The sequence below is a fragment of the Scaptodrosophila lebanonensis genome, unplaced genomic scaffold (assembly GCF_003285725.1).
Source record: "Scaptodrosophila lebanonensis strain 11010-0011.00,11010-0021.00 unplaced genomic scaffold, SlebRS2 tig00001410-arrow-pilon, whole genome shotgun sequence".
Classification (NCBI taxonomy): Eukaryota; Metazoa; Arthropoda; class Insecta; order Diptera; family Drosophilidae; genus Scaptodrosophila; species Scaptodrosophila lebanonensis.
This window is the reverse complement of record NW_022060738.1, coordinates 1,555,734-1,576,269: the sequence shown is the minus strand read 5'-3', so window position 1 is coordinate 1,576,269 and position 20,536 is coordinate 1,555,734. Positions and strand designations below refer to the sequence as shown.

Genomic DNA, 20,536 nt, shown 5'->3' with positions numbered 1-20,536 from the left:
GGATGAGTACATCAAATTGGATGTTGTTGACCGATATTTAATAAAACCATGCGGAGTAGGGGAGATACCGACATAGACACATGCTGCAAAGTGGAAGTAAATATTTGTATACCCTGTACCCAAAGGGTGAAAGGGTACACTAGTTTTATGCGAATGTATGTAACAGGAAGAAGGATGCGCGGCAGACCCCACAAAGTATACATGGGCATGTCTCTAGAAATGTCAACCGCAGCCAAAAAATTCAAAGTCTGTAAAAGTATGATGTTTTAACATATTTGTATAGAGAATCTATCAAATTTAACTAATGTAATCAAATTTTACATTTATTCATAACACATTTCGAAAAATTCAAATGCAAAGTCGAACAACTGCAAAAGTTAAGTTTTGAACACATCTGTTGCACGTTTTGTTTTGATTACTGTTCTTAATCAGAGACATTATGCATTGATATTTGCTCTATAAAATATTGGTTTATATTTAAGCAATATAAGAAAAATGTAAAAGGAACGATGCGATTGCCAATTACGATCAAATTTTAGCTTTGCTTTAAGGTATATTTAGATGTCGCGTGCGACATCGAAAAAGTACATTTGTTATCAGAGCGTCAAAGGTATTTCTACAAGGAGCGTCAAATATTAGCTGCAAACACAGTTTTTTATTTCAAATAATTTGCCGCAAAATAGTAAGCGCTTTGGTCGCAGAACCTATTTAAAGTTTGTCGCGTGCGACATCGTAAGTGCAAAATGTATAAATTGAAAAAAAAAATCTAAAACAACCTTATTTATATATATACATACAAAATATCACTTTAAAACGTATTTTTTTTTTGTTTTAAACCTTTTATTCGAAATTAAAAGCGTGTACAGGGTGCGCCATCTTTTACGTCGGTATGTAGATATTGAATAACTTTGTAATTAGTGAACCGATTGACTTGAGTAGACCAGTGTTGAAAACCTCAGTTCAAGAAATTGTACAGAACCAAATTAAATAAAAATATCTCATACTTGAAAATCGGTTGTTTATTTTCAAGGATATTCAATGTTTGTATACCGACATAAAAGATTGCGCACCCTGTATGGGCAAAATCTATATATATATAAAACAGTTTGTCCTGACTGACTGATTGACTGACTGACTGATTGGTGATCAACGCACAGCCCAAACGTTAAAGGCTAGGAAATTGGACTCAAGTATCCGTTCGAAGTCTAGGTCCCCACTAAGAAGGGATTTTGGAAAACTCGAGCTCCAAAGGGGGGAAAACAGGCTCCAACTTTTGTATGAAAAATCTACAGTTTTCATCTGATTAACTTTAAACTTAGTTTGTATACTCTCAGAACAATTCCAAGAAAAACTGTATACTTGGTTTTTTGATATTTTTTTTTTCAGTAAAAAAAATGTTGGGGCACAAAAGCAAACTGCGTGAACAGCCCACAGCCCACACGGTAAAAGGTAGGATGCTGAAATTTGGGCTCAAGTATCCTATCATGGTAGATGAGCACTAAGAAGGGATTTTGGAAAATTCGAGCTCCAAAGGGGGGAAAAGTAGCTCCATCGGTTTTTTCAACCGATGGACTTAAAACTTAGTTTCTAAAATCAATTAAAGAATACAAACAAAACTGCATACTCGGATTTTCGAAATTTGTGTTGGAGCTTGAATTATTGGGGTTTTCTTGGGGCACAAAAGGAAACCGCGTCAACAGCCCACAGCCCAAACGGTAAGAACTAGAAAGCTGTAATTTGGGCTCAAGTATCCTATCAGGGTGTAGATGCGCACTAAGAAGGGATTTTGGAAAATTCGAGCTCCAAAGGGGGGAAAAGTAGCTCCAAAAATCCGCATTTTTCAACCGATCGACTTAAAACTTAGTTTCTAATCAATTAAAGAACACAAACAAAACTGCATACTCGGATTTTCGAAATTTGTGTTGGAGCTTGAATTATTGGGGTTTTAATATTTATTCACTATTTCAAATGAAAAGTTTGTGTTATAAATTTAGTCCGATCGATTTAAAATTTGGATAATGTAATCTACGTAACTAAATCTACAACTTTGCATTCAAGGATTCTCAAAATATGCATTTTACAAAAGCAGGCAGAACAAACAATACAAAATATCAAACAGTTGGGGACAACTAAGTATACATACACACACATACAAACAGCTGTTCGTGTAGTTGCGTGCAAACGATTGAAATAGCCAAACCAACATGTGAGACACTAATGTGTGAATGTCCATACATATGTGCACATCTATGTATGTACATATGTATCTACATGTGTATGTTTGTACATTCGTCTTGCACTGGCAGAGCAAGAAATGTTAATTAATTGAAAATTATATAACATTTTTAAAAGTAATTTTTCCTTTGTTTAGTGCATTTGGCATTAGGGTTTTCATTAATAGCTTTATGCAGCAACAACAAATATCAAATAGTTGGGGACATCACATACACACACTCACACACACAACAAGCAACAGTTTGTGTCTATGTGTGCGGTTCTCTACGTACGGTTGAAAAAGTAAAGAGAAACATACATATGTATTCATTCGCATTCGTATTAATGTATACATTGGGCAATCGAACACAGTTGTTTGATTTTAAATAAAATAATGCTCTAAAAACAACAACAACTGCAAGTCATTAGCTCGCTCTTCTTCTTTCGTTTTGACCATTTAATGTTAATTGCAAAGGGAAAACGCCAAAAGTTTACAGTTACTGTCGCTAGGCAACGACTGCGTAAGCGATAGTAAAGCAGAAACCGAATATCGAAGCTACGCATATTCTGCTTCGCATTGCGGGCAGATGTATCTCTATAAATAATTAGATTTTATTATTTAAATATTCTGCTTATTGCATTCAAACTTCGACATTTTGATGGTATCGGTGCCAGTGGTTTTTGATCGTGGCTCATCGCTGCACGGCATTGACACGAATGCCGTGTTTCATATTCCGAGTTTGTGCGTGGCCGTATTGACTCAATATGACACGAAAAGACTCTAATGTGAATTTAAATTTGGACTCAAGTATCCTTTCATAGTATCCATCATAGTGTAGGAGCACACTAAGAAAGGCTTTTGGAAAATTCTAGCTCCAAAGGGGGGAAAACGAGCTTTAGCCGGGTTAAGACGGGCAATACCTGCTAGTATTAATATATTCGAATGGAAGCTGCAGTCAATTCAAAAATAAATATATGTTGACAAGCTTGACTGACATAATTAAAGATATTGGATGCTTGTTTATCGAATGGAATTTTTTTGCAAGTTCTCACGGGAAGGGAGCAGTTGATGGACTTGGTGCCGTAATTAAAAAAAATGTGTGGCAAATAACCAAATCGAAAAACATTGTTTTAGAGGATGCTCTTTCGTTTTATCAATGTGCAGAAAACAACATTAATAGAACTAAAATATATTTTATGCCTTCTGCTGAAATTGAAAAGTTGTCCCTTGATTATAAGTTAAACGAAAAATGGAAGGAAGGGAAGAGTATACTAGGTATATCTCAGTTACATTCATTTATTTGCGATGGCCCTCAGGTAAAAGGAGCTAGGACTGCATATTCCATTAAAAAAATATATATGTGGCATAAGTAATGCTATTAAGTAAAGTTAAGTTAGTTTCTCTTATTCTTATATAGTATATGTAGATGAATACACATTTTTGTTTTTCTTTATTGAAGAAAATTTGTTATAATTTTTATTTTGGAAAACAAAAATATATATATAACAATCATTCCTTTTCCTTCATCTTATGTATTTCTAATTGCATAAAAGTATAAAAAAAACATAAAAAGTATGATGGAAGAAAATGTCGCGTGCGACAGTGATTAAAATTAAATAATAATTAAACTACATAATATTTTTGAATCATTAAAAACTGTTCGCCGAGAAAGCGACTTCTATATATGTCGCGTGCGAATGCCTTGGTTTTTTTAAATTATCTGGAAAACTAACCGATCCCCAAAATCCACCTTAGCACCAATAATAGAGCTAGTCAAGAGTTAAAACTTTCTCCTTTTGAGAAAACAAAATTATGTTTTGACATATTTTTATAGCCTGTACCCAAAGGGTGAAAGGCTATACTAGTTTTGTGCGCATGTATGTAACACACAGAAGGAGGCGTGGCAGACCCCACAAAGTATATATATTCTTGATCAGGATGAGAAGCCGAGTCGATATAGCCTTGTCCGTCCGTCCGTCTGTCCGTCTGTCTGTCCGTCTGTCCGTATGAACGCAAGGATCTCAGAAAGTATAAGAGCTAGAATAACCAAACTTGGTTTCCATATTCTCCTAAGACCGAGAAAGTACGAGTTTGAGTTTTTTTTCGAAGCACCCCCCCACTCCCCCGCAATTCGTGTTTTTTCTTATAACTTCCGTAATTCTCGGAATTTTGAAATCAATTTTGGTAGGTACATCCAGTTAGTACTAATGTGTCCGTGTGCCAAATTTCATCATGATAGGTCAATTCTGAAGAAAGTTATAGCCATAAGTAAAATCGCTGCTCATGCGCTGCCTCTGTCGGCAGCGCTGCCCGCAGCTGTTGTTGTTGTTGCTGCTTTGGTTCAACTTTGTGCTGCATACATACACGCATATAAACACGCATAGGTACGTGATGTAAATGTATGCTGTTAAAACTAAACATAAACATATATTCTAATTTAATTTAATTAATTAATTCATTAATTTTTTTTAATAATTATTTTTAAAAAAAAATTTTTTTTTTTTTAATTTTTCTTTTTTTGTGGAGAGTACAGGCTATTTTACTGTCGGGCTTGCTCGACTGTAGCGTTCTATCTTGTTTTTACTTAGAATGTGTACGAATGCCGCATTCGAGTCGATATAGTCGATATAGCCATGTCCGTTTGTCCGTCCGATGCTAAAACTTTCAATAGTTGAATCCACCGATACTATGGATACATCGAAGTTTGAATGCAATAAATAGAATATCTAAATAATAACATCTTATAATTTATTGAGATCAATTAGAACAAATCATATACATATGTATGTACATATGCCAGCAATGCGAAGCAGAATATGCGTAGCAGAATATGCGCTTACTTAGTCGTTGTCTAACTGTAAACTTTTGGCATTTTTCTTTTGCAATTAAAATGCGTATATGATAAAAAAAAAGTGAAATAACTTGCAGTGGCCGTTGTTGCTATTCTTTTTAAAAACTATAATTAATGATTTGAAACCATTGAACACAGCTTTTTCCAAAGGAGGACGAACGAATTAAAAAGTTGGTTAAATAATGCGTTTAAATAATAATTTATGCATATGATTAATAAAAAAAACTTCAACACATCCAACTCAGTTCCATTTTAAGGCGAAATAGTGCGCCATAATAATGAGTGAGCAACGGCCCCCGGCCCGCCTGCCTACGCCATTGTAGTCCGTTTTCCTAAATTGTTCGTTAATTTTTTTTTCTTATTTTTTGTGTATAGAGTAAAGAAAAATTCGATTTATTTTTAAAATTGATTTTTGCATAAATGGCTCTAGTTATGTTGGGTATCCTGGGTATCAATTTTTTTAGAGTTATAATGGGAAAAGCTACTGTTATGAGCTTATTGGAACGTCAACAAATATATTTATTTCACTCGCAAGGAGAATTCAATCGATACATTGCCTAATACGAGCCCTAACCACTATTAATTGGTACGACTATGTTTTTTTCAACCTATAAAAAATATTTGCCTTTGAGTTTTAATTTTTAATAAGATTCCTAATTTTTGAACACGATGGCACGAGGTAAGCCAGTTTGTGAGTACGGTCGAGCTTCAAATATAGAAAAATTCAATTTGGCCAGCTATGGCAAAGTAAGAAAAAATCGTATGCTTTCTAAGTCTCCGGTACAAAGTAAAGTGCAAAGGTATAGAAAGATTGACAATATTCACAGTAATACAGCAAACGAAAGCCGAGTCTCGAAACTGACTACACGTGACAAAAAGAAGTTTGTCGACTATAATTCAAAATCACAATGAGAAATACAGCTGCAAAATGGTCTGAAAATATTGGGAAAACAGTAAAACATGAATGGACGCGACTGAAAATGAAACGAACTTAATATGGCTTCTTTAAGGTATGATTGCAGCTCCTGTTGAACATAACAAATAATTTTGATGTCTTTAGGCTGCTATGGACAAGAGAAAGACAGAACTGGGTACTAAGCCAGAGGAACTCTATTATTTTTAGTGCGGAATCCAATTTATCCATTTTATGTGTTTGTCGGTGATGCTCAAACACTAGTAATACAAAAGCGTCAGGACACATGTCACAAAGGTTGTCTTAGGCGTTTAACCAAGTTTCTAGCAATACTTGGTGCTGGTGTATGATACTGTACATGCAGAAAAATACAAGTTTATCTTACAAATTAACCTCATTTCACAGCTTTATGACTGTGGGGAATACTTTTCAACACGATGTTGTATCTACACATCCCGCAAAAACAACCGATAATTAGGTTCAAGAAAATGGTATTGATGTCCTAGATAGGACATCATCAATTCCAGGTCTAAGCCCAATAGAAAACTTGTGGGTAATCATTAAAAGAAAGCTGTCTGGATTAAAATCAAAATTTCAGAAAATGTTGGACTTTATTAACGCCTGAAGAATGCCTAAATTTAGTTAATACTATTAAAAAAAGAATTAAAACTTTTATTCAAAATAAAAAAGATGGTACTCAGGTTTAATTAGTAAATATTATTGCCGTTCCATTTAATAATGGTCAAAAATATTTTGTGTATTATGAAAGTTGACTTATTTAAATTGATTTTTTGCATTACTGTTACGAAATTAAAGGTAATTCAATTACCTTTTTAAAAAGTATAAATTTGTTTGGGCAATAATCACCTAAAAAGAAATATGTCACTAGCGGGTCTTGCCCGCCTTTGCTGGGCTAAGTAAAATGTGCTTATAATTATAAGTTATGATATTCCTCGTTCGACGCTCTCTAAACTTTTTAAAGAGTTCATTTTCCAAATAGCAAATATAGTACAATAAGTACTAATTATGGTTATACGTACATACATACATATCTTCGTTACGCACCGGGCGGAATGCCAGTCCTGACTTAACTGTGTGCTTCCTCAGCACGTTGTACGCACGGTCGAGTTATCCCCGAAAATTCCGACGCGGGACATTTAATTTTGATTTATAAATCGGGACGTCCCGCCAAAATTGGAGCGTTCGGCAACGCTGATATGTACATACATTTAAATTTTTCATGCAGGCGTTATCCGCCTATATGATTGTTGTGAATGTAAAAGGTGTGTTTCTGCTTTTGTAAATCACATGAATATACTCACAAAATAGGCTTAACGGTAAATGACTCTTAGATTTGTTCAGAATACATTTGTAGCGTTGTTAGCTAACACTAAAACGGTAAGTCGCTGTAAATATGCGATCAGCTGAGATGCTAGAGATGGGCATGTGTCGGATACTCTATGTGCTAGAGCATCAAAACTATCGATAGTTGAATCCGTCGATACAATCAATAATTGAATTTGAAATTAACAGGCTTAAATGATCAAAACGAAAGACGAAGCGCGAGCCAATGACTTGCAGTTGTTGTTGTTTTTCGTTTTAAAAATTTGATTTAAAACCATAGAACATTATTGATGACAATCAAACAACAGTGTACGTACACAGGCATACATACATACATATGTATGTACATATGCATGCATGTTTCTCTTTACTTTTTCAACCGTACCTAGAGAACCGCACACATAGACACGAATTGTTGTTTGTTCTGTGTGGGAGTGTGTGTATATGATGTCCCTAACTATTTGATATTTGCGTTCTTTGTAATTTGTTGTTACTGCATAAAGTTACTAATGAAAACCCTAATGCCAAATATACTAAACAAAGAAAAAAAACAAGTAAAAAAGGAAAAGTCGTGTGTCCCGACTTTGAAATACTCTGTACATATGTTTACAATAATTATAGAAAATAAAAAAAATTAAGAATATTAAAAAAAATGTTTGATCGATTTTACCTTTCTCGGTATTCGAACTCATGTAAAGGGTGTATAATTACACATTTACATAGCAATTGCGTCTGTGTGAGTGTATGTATGCCTATGCGGATCTATTCGTCTCTGTGTAAACATGTGTGCAGTCAACAAAAGCCCCATCATCAACAACATCTGAGCAGCGCTGCAGCAGCAAATATATTTATGGCTATAACTTCTTGTTAAATCGGTCTATCATTGTGAAACTTGGCACACGGACACAAAAAAAATCAATCGGGGTATTTCCAAAATTTCAGTTCGAAATTCCAAGAATTACGGGAGTTACGATTTGCATGGGAGAGGGGAGAGGGAGGGAAATTCCAAAATATACATTTTCTGCGTATTCTCATAAGACATCTGGGACTAAAATTTGGTGTTCCTAGGTTTTATAGCCTCTGAGATATACACACATAAGGCATTTTTGTGCAAAATTTGGTGCCTTAATCTCTTATAGTCTCTGAGATCCAGGTGTTCATACGGACGGACAGACAAACAGGCAGGGCTAGATCGACTCGTCTTGTCACGCTGATCAAGAATATGTATACTTTGTGGGGTCTGCCATGCCTCATTCTGCCTGTTTCATTTTTCAGCTCCCGCAAACCTAATATACTTCTGTACATTTCATGTACAGAGTATAATTACTTTTAAAAATGTTAAATAATTTTTAATTAATTAACATTTCTTGCTCTTTCAGTGCAAGACGAATGAACATACATACATACATAGATGTGTACATATGTACGTGTGTACATTCACACATTAGTGCCTCACATTTTGTTTTGGCTATTTCAACTACACTAATTATTTTATTCATGTTATTAATTTGTATTTATTTCAGCAACTGGGAGCATGGACAATTGATTTTAATAAATCATTCGTATTAGACATAAGTGATCCATCTTTAACAATTTCTGGTGATATAAAAGTAGAACTACTACAAAAGTCGTCGCGCAAAATAATATTTCACTTTTGGTTTAACACATATTTTGTACGGGAAACTGCTGGTAAGTATTGAACATTTATTTATTTATTTTCAGTCGAGCAAGCCCGACAGTAAAATATTTGCATATCAAAGTATTTGCATATCAAATTTTTTTCAATCATAATTAAAGTAAAAACAAGATAGAACGCTACAGTCGAGCAAGCCCGACAGTAAAATAGCCTGTACTCTCCACAAAAAAGAAAAAATTAAAAAAATTTTTTTTTTTAAATTGAATTATTAAAAAAATTAATGAATTAATTAATTAATTATATTAAATTAGAATACATGCTTATGTTCAGTTTTAACAGCATACATTTACATCACGTATCTATGCGTGTTTTTATGCGTGTATGTATGCAGCACAAAGTTGAACCAAAGCAGCAACAACAACAACAGCTGCGGGCAGCGCTGCCGACAGAGCTGCAGGCAGCGATTTTACTTATGGCTATAACTTTCTTCAGAATTGACCTATCATGATGAAATTTGGCACACGGACACATTAGTACTAACTGGATGTACCTGCCAAAATTGATTTCAAAATTAAGATGTTAGAGTTAAGATGTCGTATTAAAAGATGTCGTGTTAATAGAGGGTACGCCATCTTTTATGTCGGTATGTAAATATTGAATAACTTTGTCATTAGTGAACCAATTGACTTGAGTAGACCAGTGTTGAAAACCTCAGTTCAGCACAATTTTAATCATGAATCGCTTCACTCCGAAAGAACGCGCTGAAATAGTGACGCTTTACATGGAAAATAGTCGTTCAGTTGTGTTAACTCAACGTGCATATCGTCGAAAATATCGCGACAAACAGGCACCATCTGACAACACTATTCGTCGTTTGTTTTCAAATTTTGTTGAGCACGGGACAGTGGGAGACCGTCCACATGTTCATCAACGACCAAGACGTTCCAATGAACTGAAAGAGAGAGTGTTGTCCAGGACCCAAATGTGTCGTATCGCCACCGTGCTCAGCATTTTAACGTCAGTGGAACCACTTTGCGGCGCATTTTAAAGGACGATTTGCATTTGTTTCTGTATAAAGTACAATTAACTCAAAGAATTTTGCCGACAGACTGTCCACGTCGCTTGGAATACGGCCAAACAGTTGCTCGAATGGTTGACACTGAACCTGAACAAGCAAAATTGCCGCATTTGGGGAACGGAAAATCCACACGAGATTCATGAAACACCATTGCATGATCAAAAAGTGACTGTTTGGGCCGGTGTCTGCGCAAAAACCATCATTGAGTCATTTTTCTTCAAAGAAGGCGAAACAGTTGATGGGAATCGATATCGGTGGATGTTGGCTCATTTTGTCTGCCCGCAAATGAGTGAAAAAGGTCTGTACGGTTACTGGTTTCAACAATACGGTGCACCATGCCATACTGCAAATAAAACAATTCAGTTTTTACAACGAAAATTCCCTGGACGTCTGGTATCAAAAAAAGGTGATATTGATTGGCCACCCAGATCTCCAGATTTGACGCCTCCGGACTTCTATTTGTGGGGATATTGGAAAAGCAAAGTTTACGCCAGCAAGCCTCAAACCATTGACGAGCTCAAGGCAAATAATCGTGCAGAAATCATCGCTATACCACCTGAGATGCTAGAAAAAGTGACACTGAAGAAATTGTACAGAACCAAATTAACTAAAAATATGTCATACTTGAAAATCGGTTGTTTATTTTCAAAGATATTCAATGTTTACATACCGGCATAAAAGATGGCGCACCCTGTATCTTTTGTGAAGGAGTGGTACTTGTACAACTCCTTCTTCTCGTGTAGGCTAAAAAGTATATTTTAGGATTGGGCACAGTATTTAATAGGCTCCTACCTCCTAAAGTATATACATGTATTCTTAATCAGCATGCCGATCAGCATGCCATGGCCGTTCACACATTATCAAAGTTCCTATGTAGAGGACTCTTCTAATAACAACACCAGATTATTATTTTTTTTTATTTTTCATGAATTTAATCAATACTACAATTGATACGACTACTGATAAAATTTCAAGTCAGTGCCCGCAAACTGCAAGAGTGCGTTTGGTTTTTTTTTTTTTTTTTTTTTTTTTTTTTTTTTTTTTTTTTTTTTTGCTGTCTGTGAGGGTATATTACTTCACTCCAAAAATTTTGGTACAGGATATTTCATTGTCGGATATTTCATTTTTGCTTAGTTGCCAAGGACCGGGTAAGACCTTTTTTCAGAAACTTTAGTATTGCTTTTGGTTGCAGACTTTTTGCAATAATTTTCATTTAATTTCAAAAAATTCCAAATTACTCTCTGATCGATTGATTTTCTTTGCAATTTGACAATTATTAAGGTCACTGTCCTTATACGCAGCAATTGACGCCTTTTCAACTTCAGTCAAAGATTTTCCTTTAGGTATGACTCGAAAAAACAGAAACAAAAAATATATATGTATATTTTTATATTCTGTACATAAAATGTACAAAGTATATTAGGTTTGCGGAAGCGGAAAACATAACAGGCAGAAGGAGGCGTGGCAGACTCCACAAAGTATATATATATATATTCTTGATCAGCATGACGCGACGAGTCGATCTAGTCCTGTCTGTCTGTCTGTCCGTATGAACACCGGGATCTCAAAGACTTTAAGAGGTAGAGACACCAAATTGTGCACAAAGATGCGTTATGTGTGTACGCTGTGCAAGTGTGTTTAATTTTTTTGAGTCCCAAGTCAAGTTTCATCATGATAGACCGATTTAACATGAAGTTATAGCCATAAATATATTTGCTGCTCCAGCGCTGCTGTCGTTGATGCTGGTGCTTATGTTGACTAATGCTTACACAGACACGAATATACGATCATAAACATACATACACTCACATAAACGCAATTGCTTTGTATATGTGAGTTCGAATACCAAAAAAGGTAAAATCGATCAACATTTTTTTAATTCTCCTATTTTTTTTTAATTTCTATATTTATTCTAAACATATGTACAGAGTATTTCAAAGTCGGGACACCCGACTTTAGCTTTTTTACTTGTTTATTTGGGCCAAGTGGGTATCTCTGTGCGGTTGTCTTGGATGCTGTGTGTGAATGCTAGCGTGTTAACTATAGATTCAGTAATTTGCTAATTTAATAATATTTACATAGGATATACCAATCTTTTTATGCCCTGTACCCAAAGGGTAAAAGGGTATATTAGTTTTATGCGAGTGTACACACAGAAGGAGGCGTGGCAGACCCCACAAAGTATATATATTCTTGATCAGGATGACAAGCCGAGTCAATATAGCCGTGTCCGTCTGTCTGTAGGAACGCAAGGATCTCAGAAAGTATAAGAGCTAGAATAACCAAACTTGGGCCTCCTCGACTTTAGCATTCCTTTCTGGTTTGATGTAGAGTGTTCAGAAAAATAAAAAAGTTTATATTCCTCCTAGCAGGTCTTGCCCGTCTTTGCTGGGCTAAGTAAAATGTGCTTATAATTATAAGTTTATTTACTATATGATATTCTTCTTTCGACGCTCTCTAAAGTTTTTTAAAGAGTTCATTTTCCAAATAGCAAATATAGTACAATAAGTGCTATGTATGCTTATACGTACATACATACATATGTACATATCTTCGTTACGCATCGGGCGGAATGCCAGTCCTGACTTAACTGTGTGCTTCCTCAGCACGTTGTACGCACGGTAGAGTTATCCCCGAAAAGTCCGACGCGGGACATTTAATTTTGATTTATAAATCGGGACGTCCCGCTAAAATTGGAGCGTTCGCTCATATGTACATACATTTAAATTTTTCATGCAGGCGTTATCCGCCTATATACATACATATATAAGTATGTATTACATTTTTTAATACAACACTAATTTGTGTCTTCAATTCCAAATATGATGGTTGTGAATTTAAAAGGTGTGTTTCTGCTTTTGAATACACTCGCAAAATAGGCTTAACGGTAAATGACTCTTAGATTTGTTCAGAATACATTTGTAGTGTTGTTAGCTAACACTAAAACGATAAGTCGCTGTAAATATGCGAACAGCTGAGATGCTAGAGATGGGCATGTGTCGGATACTCTATGTGCTAGAGCATGAAAACTATCTATAGTTGAATCCGTCGATACAATCAATAATTCCATCGAAGTTTGAATGCAATTAACAGAAAATTTAAATAATAACATCTTATAATTTATTGAGATCAATTAGAACAAATGATATACAAACATACATATGTACATCTGCCCGCAACGTGAAGAAGAATATGCGTAGGTCCGCTTTCGGTTTCTGCTTTACTATCGTTTACGCAGTCGTTGCCTAGCGAAGGTAACTGTAAGCTTTTGACATTTTGCCTTTGAAATTAACAGGCGTAAATGATCAAAACGAAAGACGAAGCGCGAGCCAATGACTTGCAGTTGTTTTTTTTTTTAGTTTTAAAAATTTGATTTAAAACCATAGAACATTATTTATTACAATCAAACAACATACATATGTATGTACATATGCATGCATGTTTCTCTTTACTTTTTCAACCGTACCTAGAAAACCGCACACATAGACACGAATTGTTGTTTGTTCTGTGTGTGAGTGTGTGTATATGATGTCCCCAACTATTTGATATTTGCGTTCTTTGTAATTTGTTGTTGCTGCATAAAGTTACTAATGAAAACCCTAATACCAAAAGTCGGATGTCCCGACTTTGAAATACTCTGTACATATGTTTACAATAATTATAGAAAATAAAAAAAAATTGTTGATCAATTTTACCTTTCTCGGTATTCGAACTCACTTAAATGGTGTATAATTGCACATTCACATAGCAATTGCGTCTGTGTGAGTGTATGTATGCCTATGTGCATCTATTCGTGTCTGTGTAAACATGTTAGCAGTCAACTAAACAGCAACATCAACAACAGCCGCAAATATATTTATGGCTATAACTTCTTGTTAAATCGGTCTATTATAGTGAAACTTGGCATACGGATACATAATAACTAATTGGGGGTATTTACTTTCATGTACAGAGTATAGTTACTTTTAAAAATGTTAAAAAATTTTTAATTAATTAACATTTCTTGCTCTGTCAGTGTAAGACATACTATACATACATACATACATATATAGATGTGTACATGTACATAGATGTGTATGTATGTATGTGTGTACATTCACACATTAGTGTCTCACATTTTGATTTGGCTATTTAAATTGTTTGCACGCAACTACACGAACAGCTGCTTGTATGTGTGTGTGTGTGTGTATGCATACTTAGTAGTCCCCAACTGTGTGATATTTTGTATTGTTCGTTCTGCCTGCATTTGTAAAATGTATATTTTCAAAATCCTTGAACGCAAACGTAGATTACATTACCCAAATTTTAAATCGATCGGACTAAATTTATAACACAAACTTTTCATTTGAAAAGGTGAATAAATATTAAATCCCCAATAATTCAAGCTCCACCACAAATTTCGAAAATCCGAGTATGTAGTTTTGTTTGTATTATTTTATAGATTATAAAAATAAAAAATAAAAAATTTTAAGTTGATCGGTTTTCCCTTTTTGGAGCTTGAATTTTCCAAAATCCCTTCTTAGTGGGTATGATAGGATCCTTGAGCCCAAATTTCAGCTTCATAGCTCTTTTCGTCTGGGCTGTACTTTGCTCACCAATCAGTCAGTCAGGACAAACTGTTTTATATATATATAGAGATGATATTTTTAATGAGGAATGTTTTTAATCAAATCTCCAGGAAAACAAACCTCCAAAAAGAAATTACTGTGCCACCGAGGCGTAGCGACCATTATCACCCGCCCAAGTCCCAAGTCCAAACCTGCGAATTAGTAGGGATCGACCTATGAATAGAATGTTTTACCCCTGGGCAACTGTATGTTGGTATAATAACATTAAAAAACTACTATCCAAATTATGTTTTTTAGTAACCATAGCAAAATGAATGGTGTATGTGTGCTATAAAATATATAATTTTTAACTTTTTACTAAATACCAGGGGCGGGACGCTATGATATATGTACATATATTGGCAATCAACAGCCAAAACGGGCTTCAAAGATTATTTAAACAAGAGAGAACGCTACAGTTAAGCAAGCCCGACAGTAACTTCACAAAAAAAAAAAAAAATTACAAAAAAAATTAAAAAAAAAAAATGGAATTAATTAATTACTCGATTAAATGAAATTAGAAGACATGTTTATGTTCAGTTTTAACAGCCTACATTTACATCACGTGCCTATGCGTGTTTATATGCGTGCATGCTACTTTGTGGGGTCTGCCACGCCTCCTACTCCCATACATTCGCACAAAGCTAGTATAGCCTTTCACTCTTTGGGTACAGGCTATAAAAATCTATAAAAATTATAAAAATACGATATGATAAACTTTGGAAAAACTCTTAGAATTATTCAAGTTTTTGCACATATACTATAGTCCATCCATCTATCGCGCTTGCTAGATTGTAGCATTCTCTATCGTTTATCGTTCACATTAATATCCATAATTGTCATATATTGTATAAACATTTTTAACTCTTTTTTTCAGTCTGCGAATCAAATGGCAATACTGTTAGATATTTGTATACTTTAAAAAAATGTGAAATCGACGACGCGCATAAGGACAAGGAACACAGATCTTTTTCCGAGAATTTCAAGGTAATTGAGGAAATTTTAAAAATATATCCCTTTCACATTACGTATTTTTGTTGCTAGTTATTCATGTCTTATTTATTCAATGTATGTAAAACACAGAAGAAAATATACATATTTTTTTATCAATGTAGAAGACGACTCGATATACCCATGTCCCTCTATATGAGCGCAAGGATCTCAGGATGTATAAGAGAATTACCAAACTTGGTATCCAGGTTCCCCTAGGCAGACAGGTCGTGTTTTTTTTTTGTTCTGATAGATATTAAAAATTGTCCATAATAGCGTAATTCTTGGAATTTTTAACTCAAATTTGGCAAACACCTTTAGTTAGTGAAATTGTGTCTGTCTGCTAAGGACAATTTGCCCCAGTTCTGCCCACAGCAGTTGTTGTTGCTGCTGTACGCACATGCTTATATGTGACAACATACACCCTTTACGAAAGTTTGAATCTCAAATAAGGAATATTCGATCACAGAAATTTATTTATTTATTCTTTTTAAATGTGGAACATTTTTAAATTTCTATAATTATTCTTCTGGTATGCAATAATCTGCGTGTCTTGGTCTTGCAAAAACTGCAAATGTACATTTTTCTCTATTAACGAGTAGGAATGCTGGGCATTTGACAACAATTTTGGGTTGATTGACTGTCAAAGATAAGTATCTAAAGTTTTTTGTAGTAACGAATATAGGCTGATTGGCCTTAGGAACATCACTTTCCATTCTCTCCAGCCGATTAAAAAGCGGTTGACGCTCAAGCAGCTCCTGAAAATTACTTGAAGCCATGACACTATGTACTTTAGAGAGTGTTGAAGTTGGGCCAGGACGATGCCGCCCGGTCCAAGAGTTTTATGCGATTTTCTGGAACAATATTGTTTATCAGATACCTTGGTGTACCCCGTTGTACTGATGCTATCATTGGCCTTTGGCCAATGGTTGGTATTTCGTGATGAGAGTGCAAAAAAAAATATCTAAAAGGAAGTTATGAAAATCAAAAATTGCGGGGGAGAGGGGGGGAGGGGGAAGGAAATTTCTGAAGGTGTTTAAGAAGTGACCCTCGATTGTCGCATTTCTTTCTTTTTATCCTTCTTCAAAAAAGGAGGAGGTTATCAATTCGTCTGTATGTTTTTTTACATATCAATTTGTTACTACTAAAAATTAACTTCTGAATATTTTAGGTATGCATTGTATTCGAAGCTGAAAATAATTTCAAGACGGTTGAATCTGTTTCCGATGTAAATAATAAGGACAGCGACAGAACTAATGATTTTTGCAATATTTCTGATGGCCATGAAAGCGACCGCAAGTTACAAGCATCTGGATTAAGCTCACCTTCAAATCAATACACCGGACCTACTGCAAGTTTTAAATTGGATGGAAACAGCTGTAAAGCCAAGTATTTATCCATTCATAGTGGTGGACTCATAGAATTCTCTGTAAGTAAAAAAAATAACATCTCATTAATATATGATTGTTAAAATTGCAATTTTTCTAGAAAAACAACCGTTACGAAGGGGGTTCTTTATCTAACGCAAAATTGATCAAATCTACGCCCAAGCGCAAACAATTGCATACAAGACCAAATTTAACAACCGCACATAATACCTCGTCGAATGACATAAAAAAACAACACATTTTAAGTCGACCGTCCGTTCAAAACGCCAGTTCAACCGATTCGCATTGGCAAAATGGTGTAACTGTTTCGTGCGAAAAAAGCACCAATACAAATGCCTTTAATAATATGCCCAAGGCCACTGATGCATCAAAAAAAAACATTGATCAAGGCGCATGTAATTATTATCAGCTAATTCCAGAACAACCGAACTATGGTATAGGAGAAGATTGGGAATCCAGTAAGTCGACTGTAAAGCTCTTATCACCAACTGGACTAATACTTCCTTCACATTCTTCCCATTATAAAGGTTTTCAATCAAATGCGAAATCTAAAGCAAAAAATAATAAATCAGAAGATAGTGATAATTGCACAAATCCCTCAACGGATCACTATTGGTCAGATGATTTTGTATCTAAGAAATCCGAGATGTTTCATCAAAATGTTTGGTCAACCGACAACGATGAAGTATTTAATACAAATACGAAAAATAATATTAATTCAGAAGATAGTGATAAATGCACAAATCACTCAACGGTAGATAGTTGGTTTTTTAAAGCGAAGCTACTTCAACTGGACCATATTATCATGCCATGTGTCATAAAGGAAAAAAAATCTTTAGAAAACGACAACGATGAAGTATTTAATACAAATACTAATTCAAGTAAAATTAATGGATGGGCTGGCTTAAGAATTAAAACATCAAAGCATAAGCATAAAACAACTAACTTTAAAAAACATAAAATAAAAACTTCCCAAATGCAATCGATTCACAGCTACTTTAGGTCGGATCCAGCCAATTTTCGTCACAGTTTTGTGCCATCGAGCGTAATTTATCGAAATAGTACCGAGAACTTAAATTTTGATCACTGCTTCTCGAACTCTGCGACTTCATCTATATCAGTCTCGACGCCAGCTGTTGGCTGCCAAAAAAATTCTCATTCCTGCCCAAACATTTTAAGCAACATTTATTTAAATTATTCGGTGAGCTTAAAATCTATTTCTTCAACCAATTTGCTAAACCTTATCCCACTGTCGGGCCAAAAAAAGGCAAGGAGTAATAGTGAAGATGATTACTCATGTATATGTGATAACCAATTAAGTTTTAAAGATTCACCACGGCAGTTTTTTAACAATATAGTGGAAAGTAAAGTATTATCCAAAAATATAAAAAAATCGACTTCTTCAAATACGAATTATAATGTTAATTTATCTGCAGAACCAGCTAATTACGTTGATTTTTATATTGATCCACAAAAAAATTACTCTCCAGAAAAAAACGCAGATAAGCGAATGAAAAAAAAAAGTTGTACTTTTCCAGATTTAAATAAAGAATTTCGTTCACTAAGTATAGAGCATACTAAAATTGCATCAATGTCTGGATTGCTTAATCTTATTGACTTGAAAAATACACTCCTTTCATATGAAACTCAAACAAACTAAAGTCTTGCTGATCATATCTCAAATTTGGATCAGAGAGTATGGAGCATACTAGTATCGATCCGATAATTCTTAAACTGCTGGTTGTGTAGGCAAGTAATTCCATGGAAACATAGTTATTGATTTCAATTTGAAGAATTATAGTCAAAACTATTTCAAGAGCAGTGTGAGTTAAATTTTAAAATAAAATTTAAAAAAAACTTAAGAATTGTTTGTAATATTCCGAGCCGATAAGTATAATATTCATTATATAATAAAGTAAATTTACATAGAGTAAAGTCATACTTTATACAAAATAATGTTTTCCCACGTATAACTAAAATTGTAAAAGAATTAAATAGATTAATATGAGTTCGACATATAGAATGCGAGATGTTCTAATGTATATTTATAAAAAATCAGAAAAGTTCACGTATGTATATGTATAATTGTGCCCAAACATAGTAACTTATAAAAAGGATTCATGTTTGTTCAAGTTGTTTTAAGTTTTTGTGTATGTCAAATTTTACAATATTTGTAAAGAAAATCTGATTAAAATTATTACATACTTTAAAGATTTATTTTGATTATGTCTTAACTTTCAATCATGGTTTACATACACTAGTTTATTGCGAATGTATCTAAAACACTCAGACTCCACAAAGTATTGAATAGCATGACAAGACGGGTCAATGTATATGTATGTACAGTGTGAAGTTCGTTTAACCGAATGTTATTCTTTGCTTATTTTCGATGTTTTTGTATAACAGATCTTCCAAAGCACATGTTTTACGATATAACAACTTAGTATATACACATAGCATTTCTATTTTCATTCATTTGAATGCATGCGTAAACTTGCATCTGAGCGACGTTTTGTGTGGAAGCATTAAAAAATTCTTGAATTTACTGCGAAGTTCGTTTAGCCGAAAAAAGTGTGGTAAATAAAATTTTGCCTGCAATTCTTAATTGAATAGCGCTATTTTGCAGATTTTTTGCTTTTATATACGTAATTTAAATGATATAGACTTTTTGCTTTTTTTCGAGTCATGTCTAAACGGAAGTATTTGACTAAAGTTGAAAAGGCGTCAATTGCTGCGTATAAGGACAGTGGACTTAAAAATTGTCAAATTGCAAAGAAAATCAATCGATCAGAGAAAGTAATTCAAAATTTTTTGAAATTGAAGAAAGTTATGGCAAAAAGTCTGCAACCAAGGCAATACTAACGTTTGGGAAGACCAAAAATGTCTAATCCGCTCCTTGGCAACTAAGCAAAACCTAAGTCCTGCTCAAATTGTTGAATCTTTGATCACATAGTTTACAAGAAAACAAGTAGAGAAGCTTAAGTCGGGTGACCCGACTTTGAAATACTCTGTACATACATATGTGTAGAATAATTATGCGTGTATGTGTGTGCTTGTGTGTGTCTGTGTATGTCTCGTGTGCCTGTGCAAAGCAGTAACAACTACAACAGCTGCGCGCACTGCTTTTTCATATATACATATATGGCTATAACTTCCTGTTAAATCGGCCTATCATTATGAAACTTGGCATACGGCTTCATAATCACTAACTGGTATTTACCGAATATAAGACAAAAATTTTTGGACAAACACTGATTGTGTGGGAGATGGGGGAGAGAGGGAAATTCCAAAATACACAATTTCTAGTATAGCTTTTTACCCTTTAGGTGCAGGCTATAAAAATGATTACCAGCGAACAGAACTGGAAACTAGACGCTGCCTTTGTAGGTGACCTGCTTCTACTAAATGAGACTTGTATGAAAATTCCCCACTCCGGACGCAGAGATAAGACGAATAGCACACTTTGAAGCAATGCGAAAGCACTACCGAAGTGGAGATAGGTCGAATAGGAGCG

At 34.5% G+C, this 20,536-nt stretch overlaps 1 protein-coding gene across 3 annotated transcripts in view; it reads left to right on the top strand.

The window, feature by feature from the left end:
• LOC115630404 overlaps window positions 1–19,239 on the top strand; it is a 53,705-nt gene extending 34,466 nt beyond the window's left edge. For 2 of the 3 annotated variants that reach the window (XM_030526933.1, XM_030526932.1), the window contains exons 7-11: window positions 8,847–9,012; window positions 15,522–15,631; window positions 16,806–17,063; window positions 17,123–17,480; window positions 17,550–19,239. In XM_030526933.1, the coding sequence (XP_030382793.1) occupies window positions 8,847–9,012; window positions 15,522–15,631; window positions 16,806–17,063; window positions 17,123–17,480; window positions 17,550–18,682 (2,025 nt within the window). In that variant the 3' untranslated portion in view covers window positions 18,683–19,239. The remainder of the gene's footprint in view (window positions 1–8,846; window positions 9,013–15,521; window positions 15,632–16,805; window positions 17,064–17,122; window positions 17,481–17,549) is intronic. The other variant, XM_030526934.1, reaches the window with a different exon arrangement.
• Window positions 19,240–20,536: the final 1,297 nt, after the last annotated feature.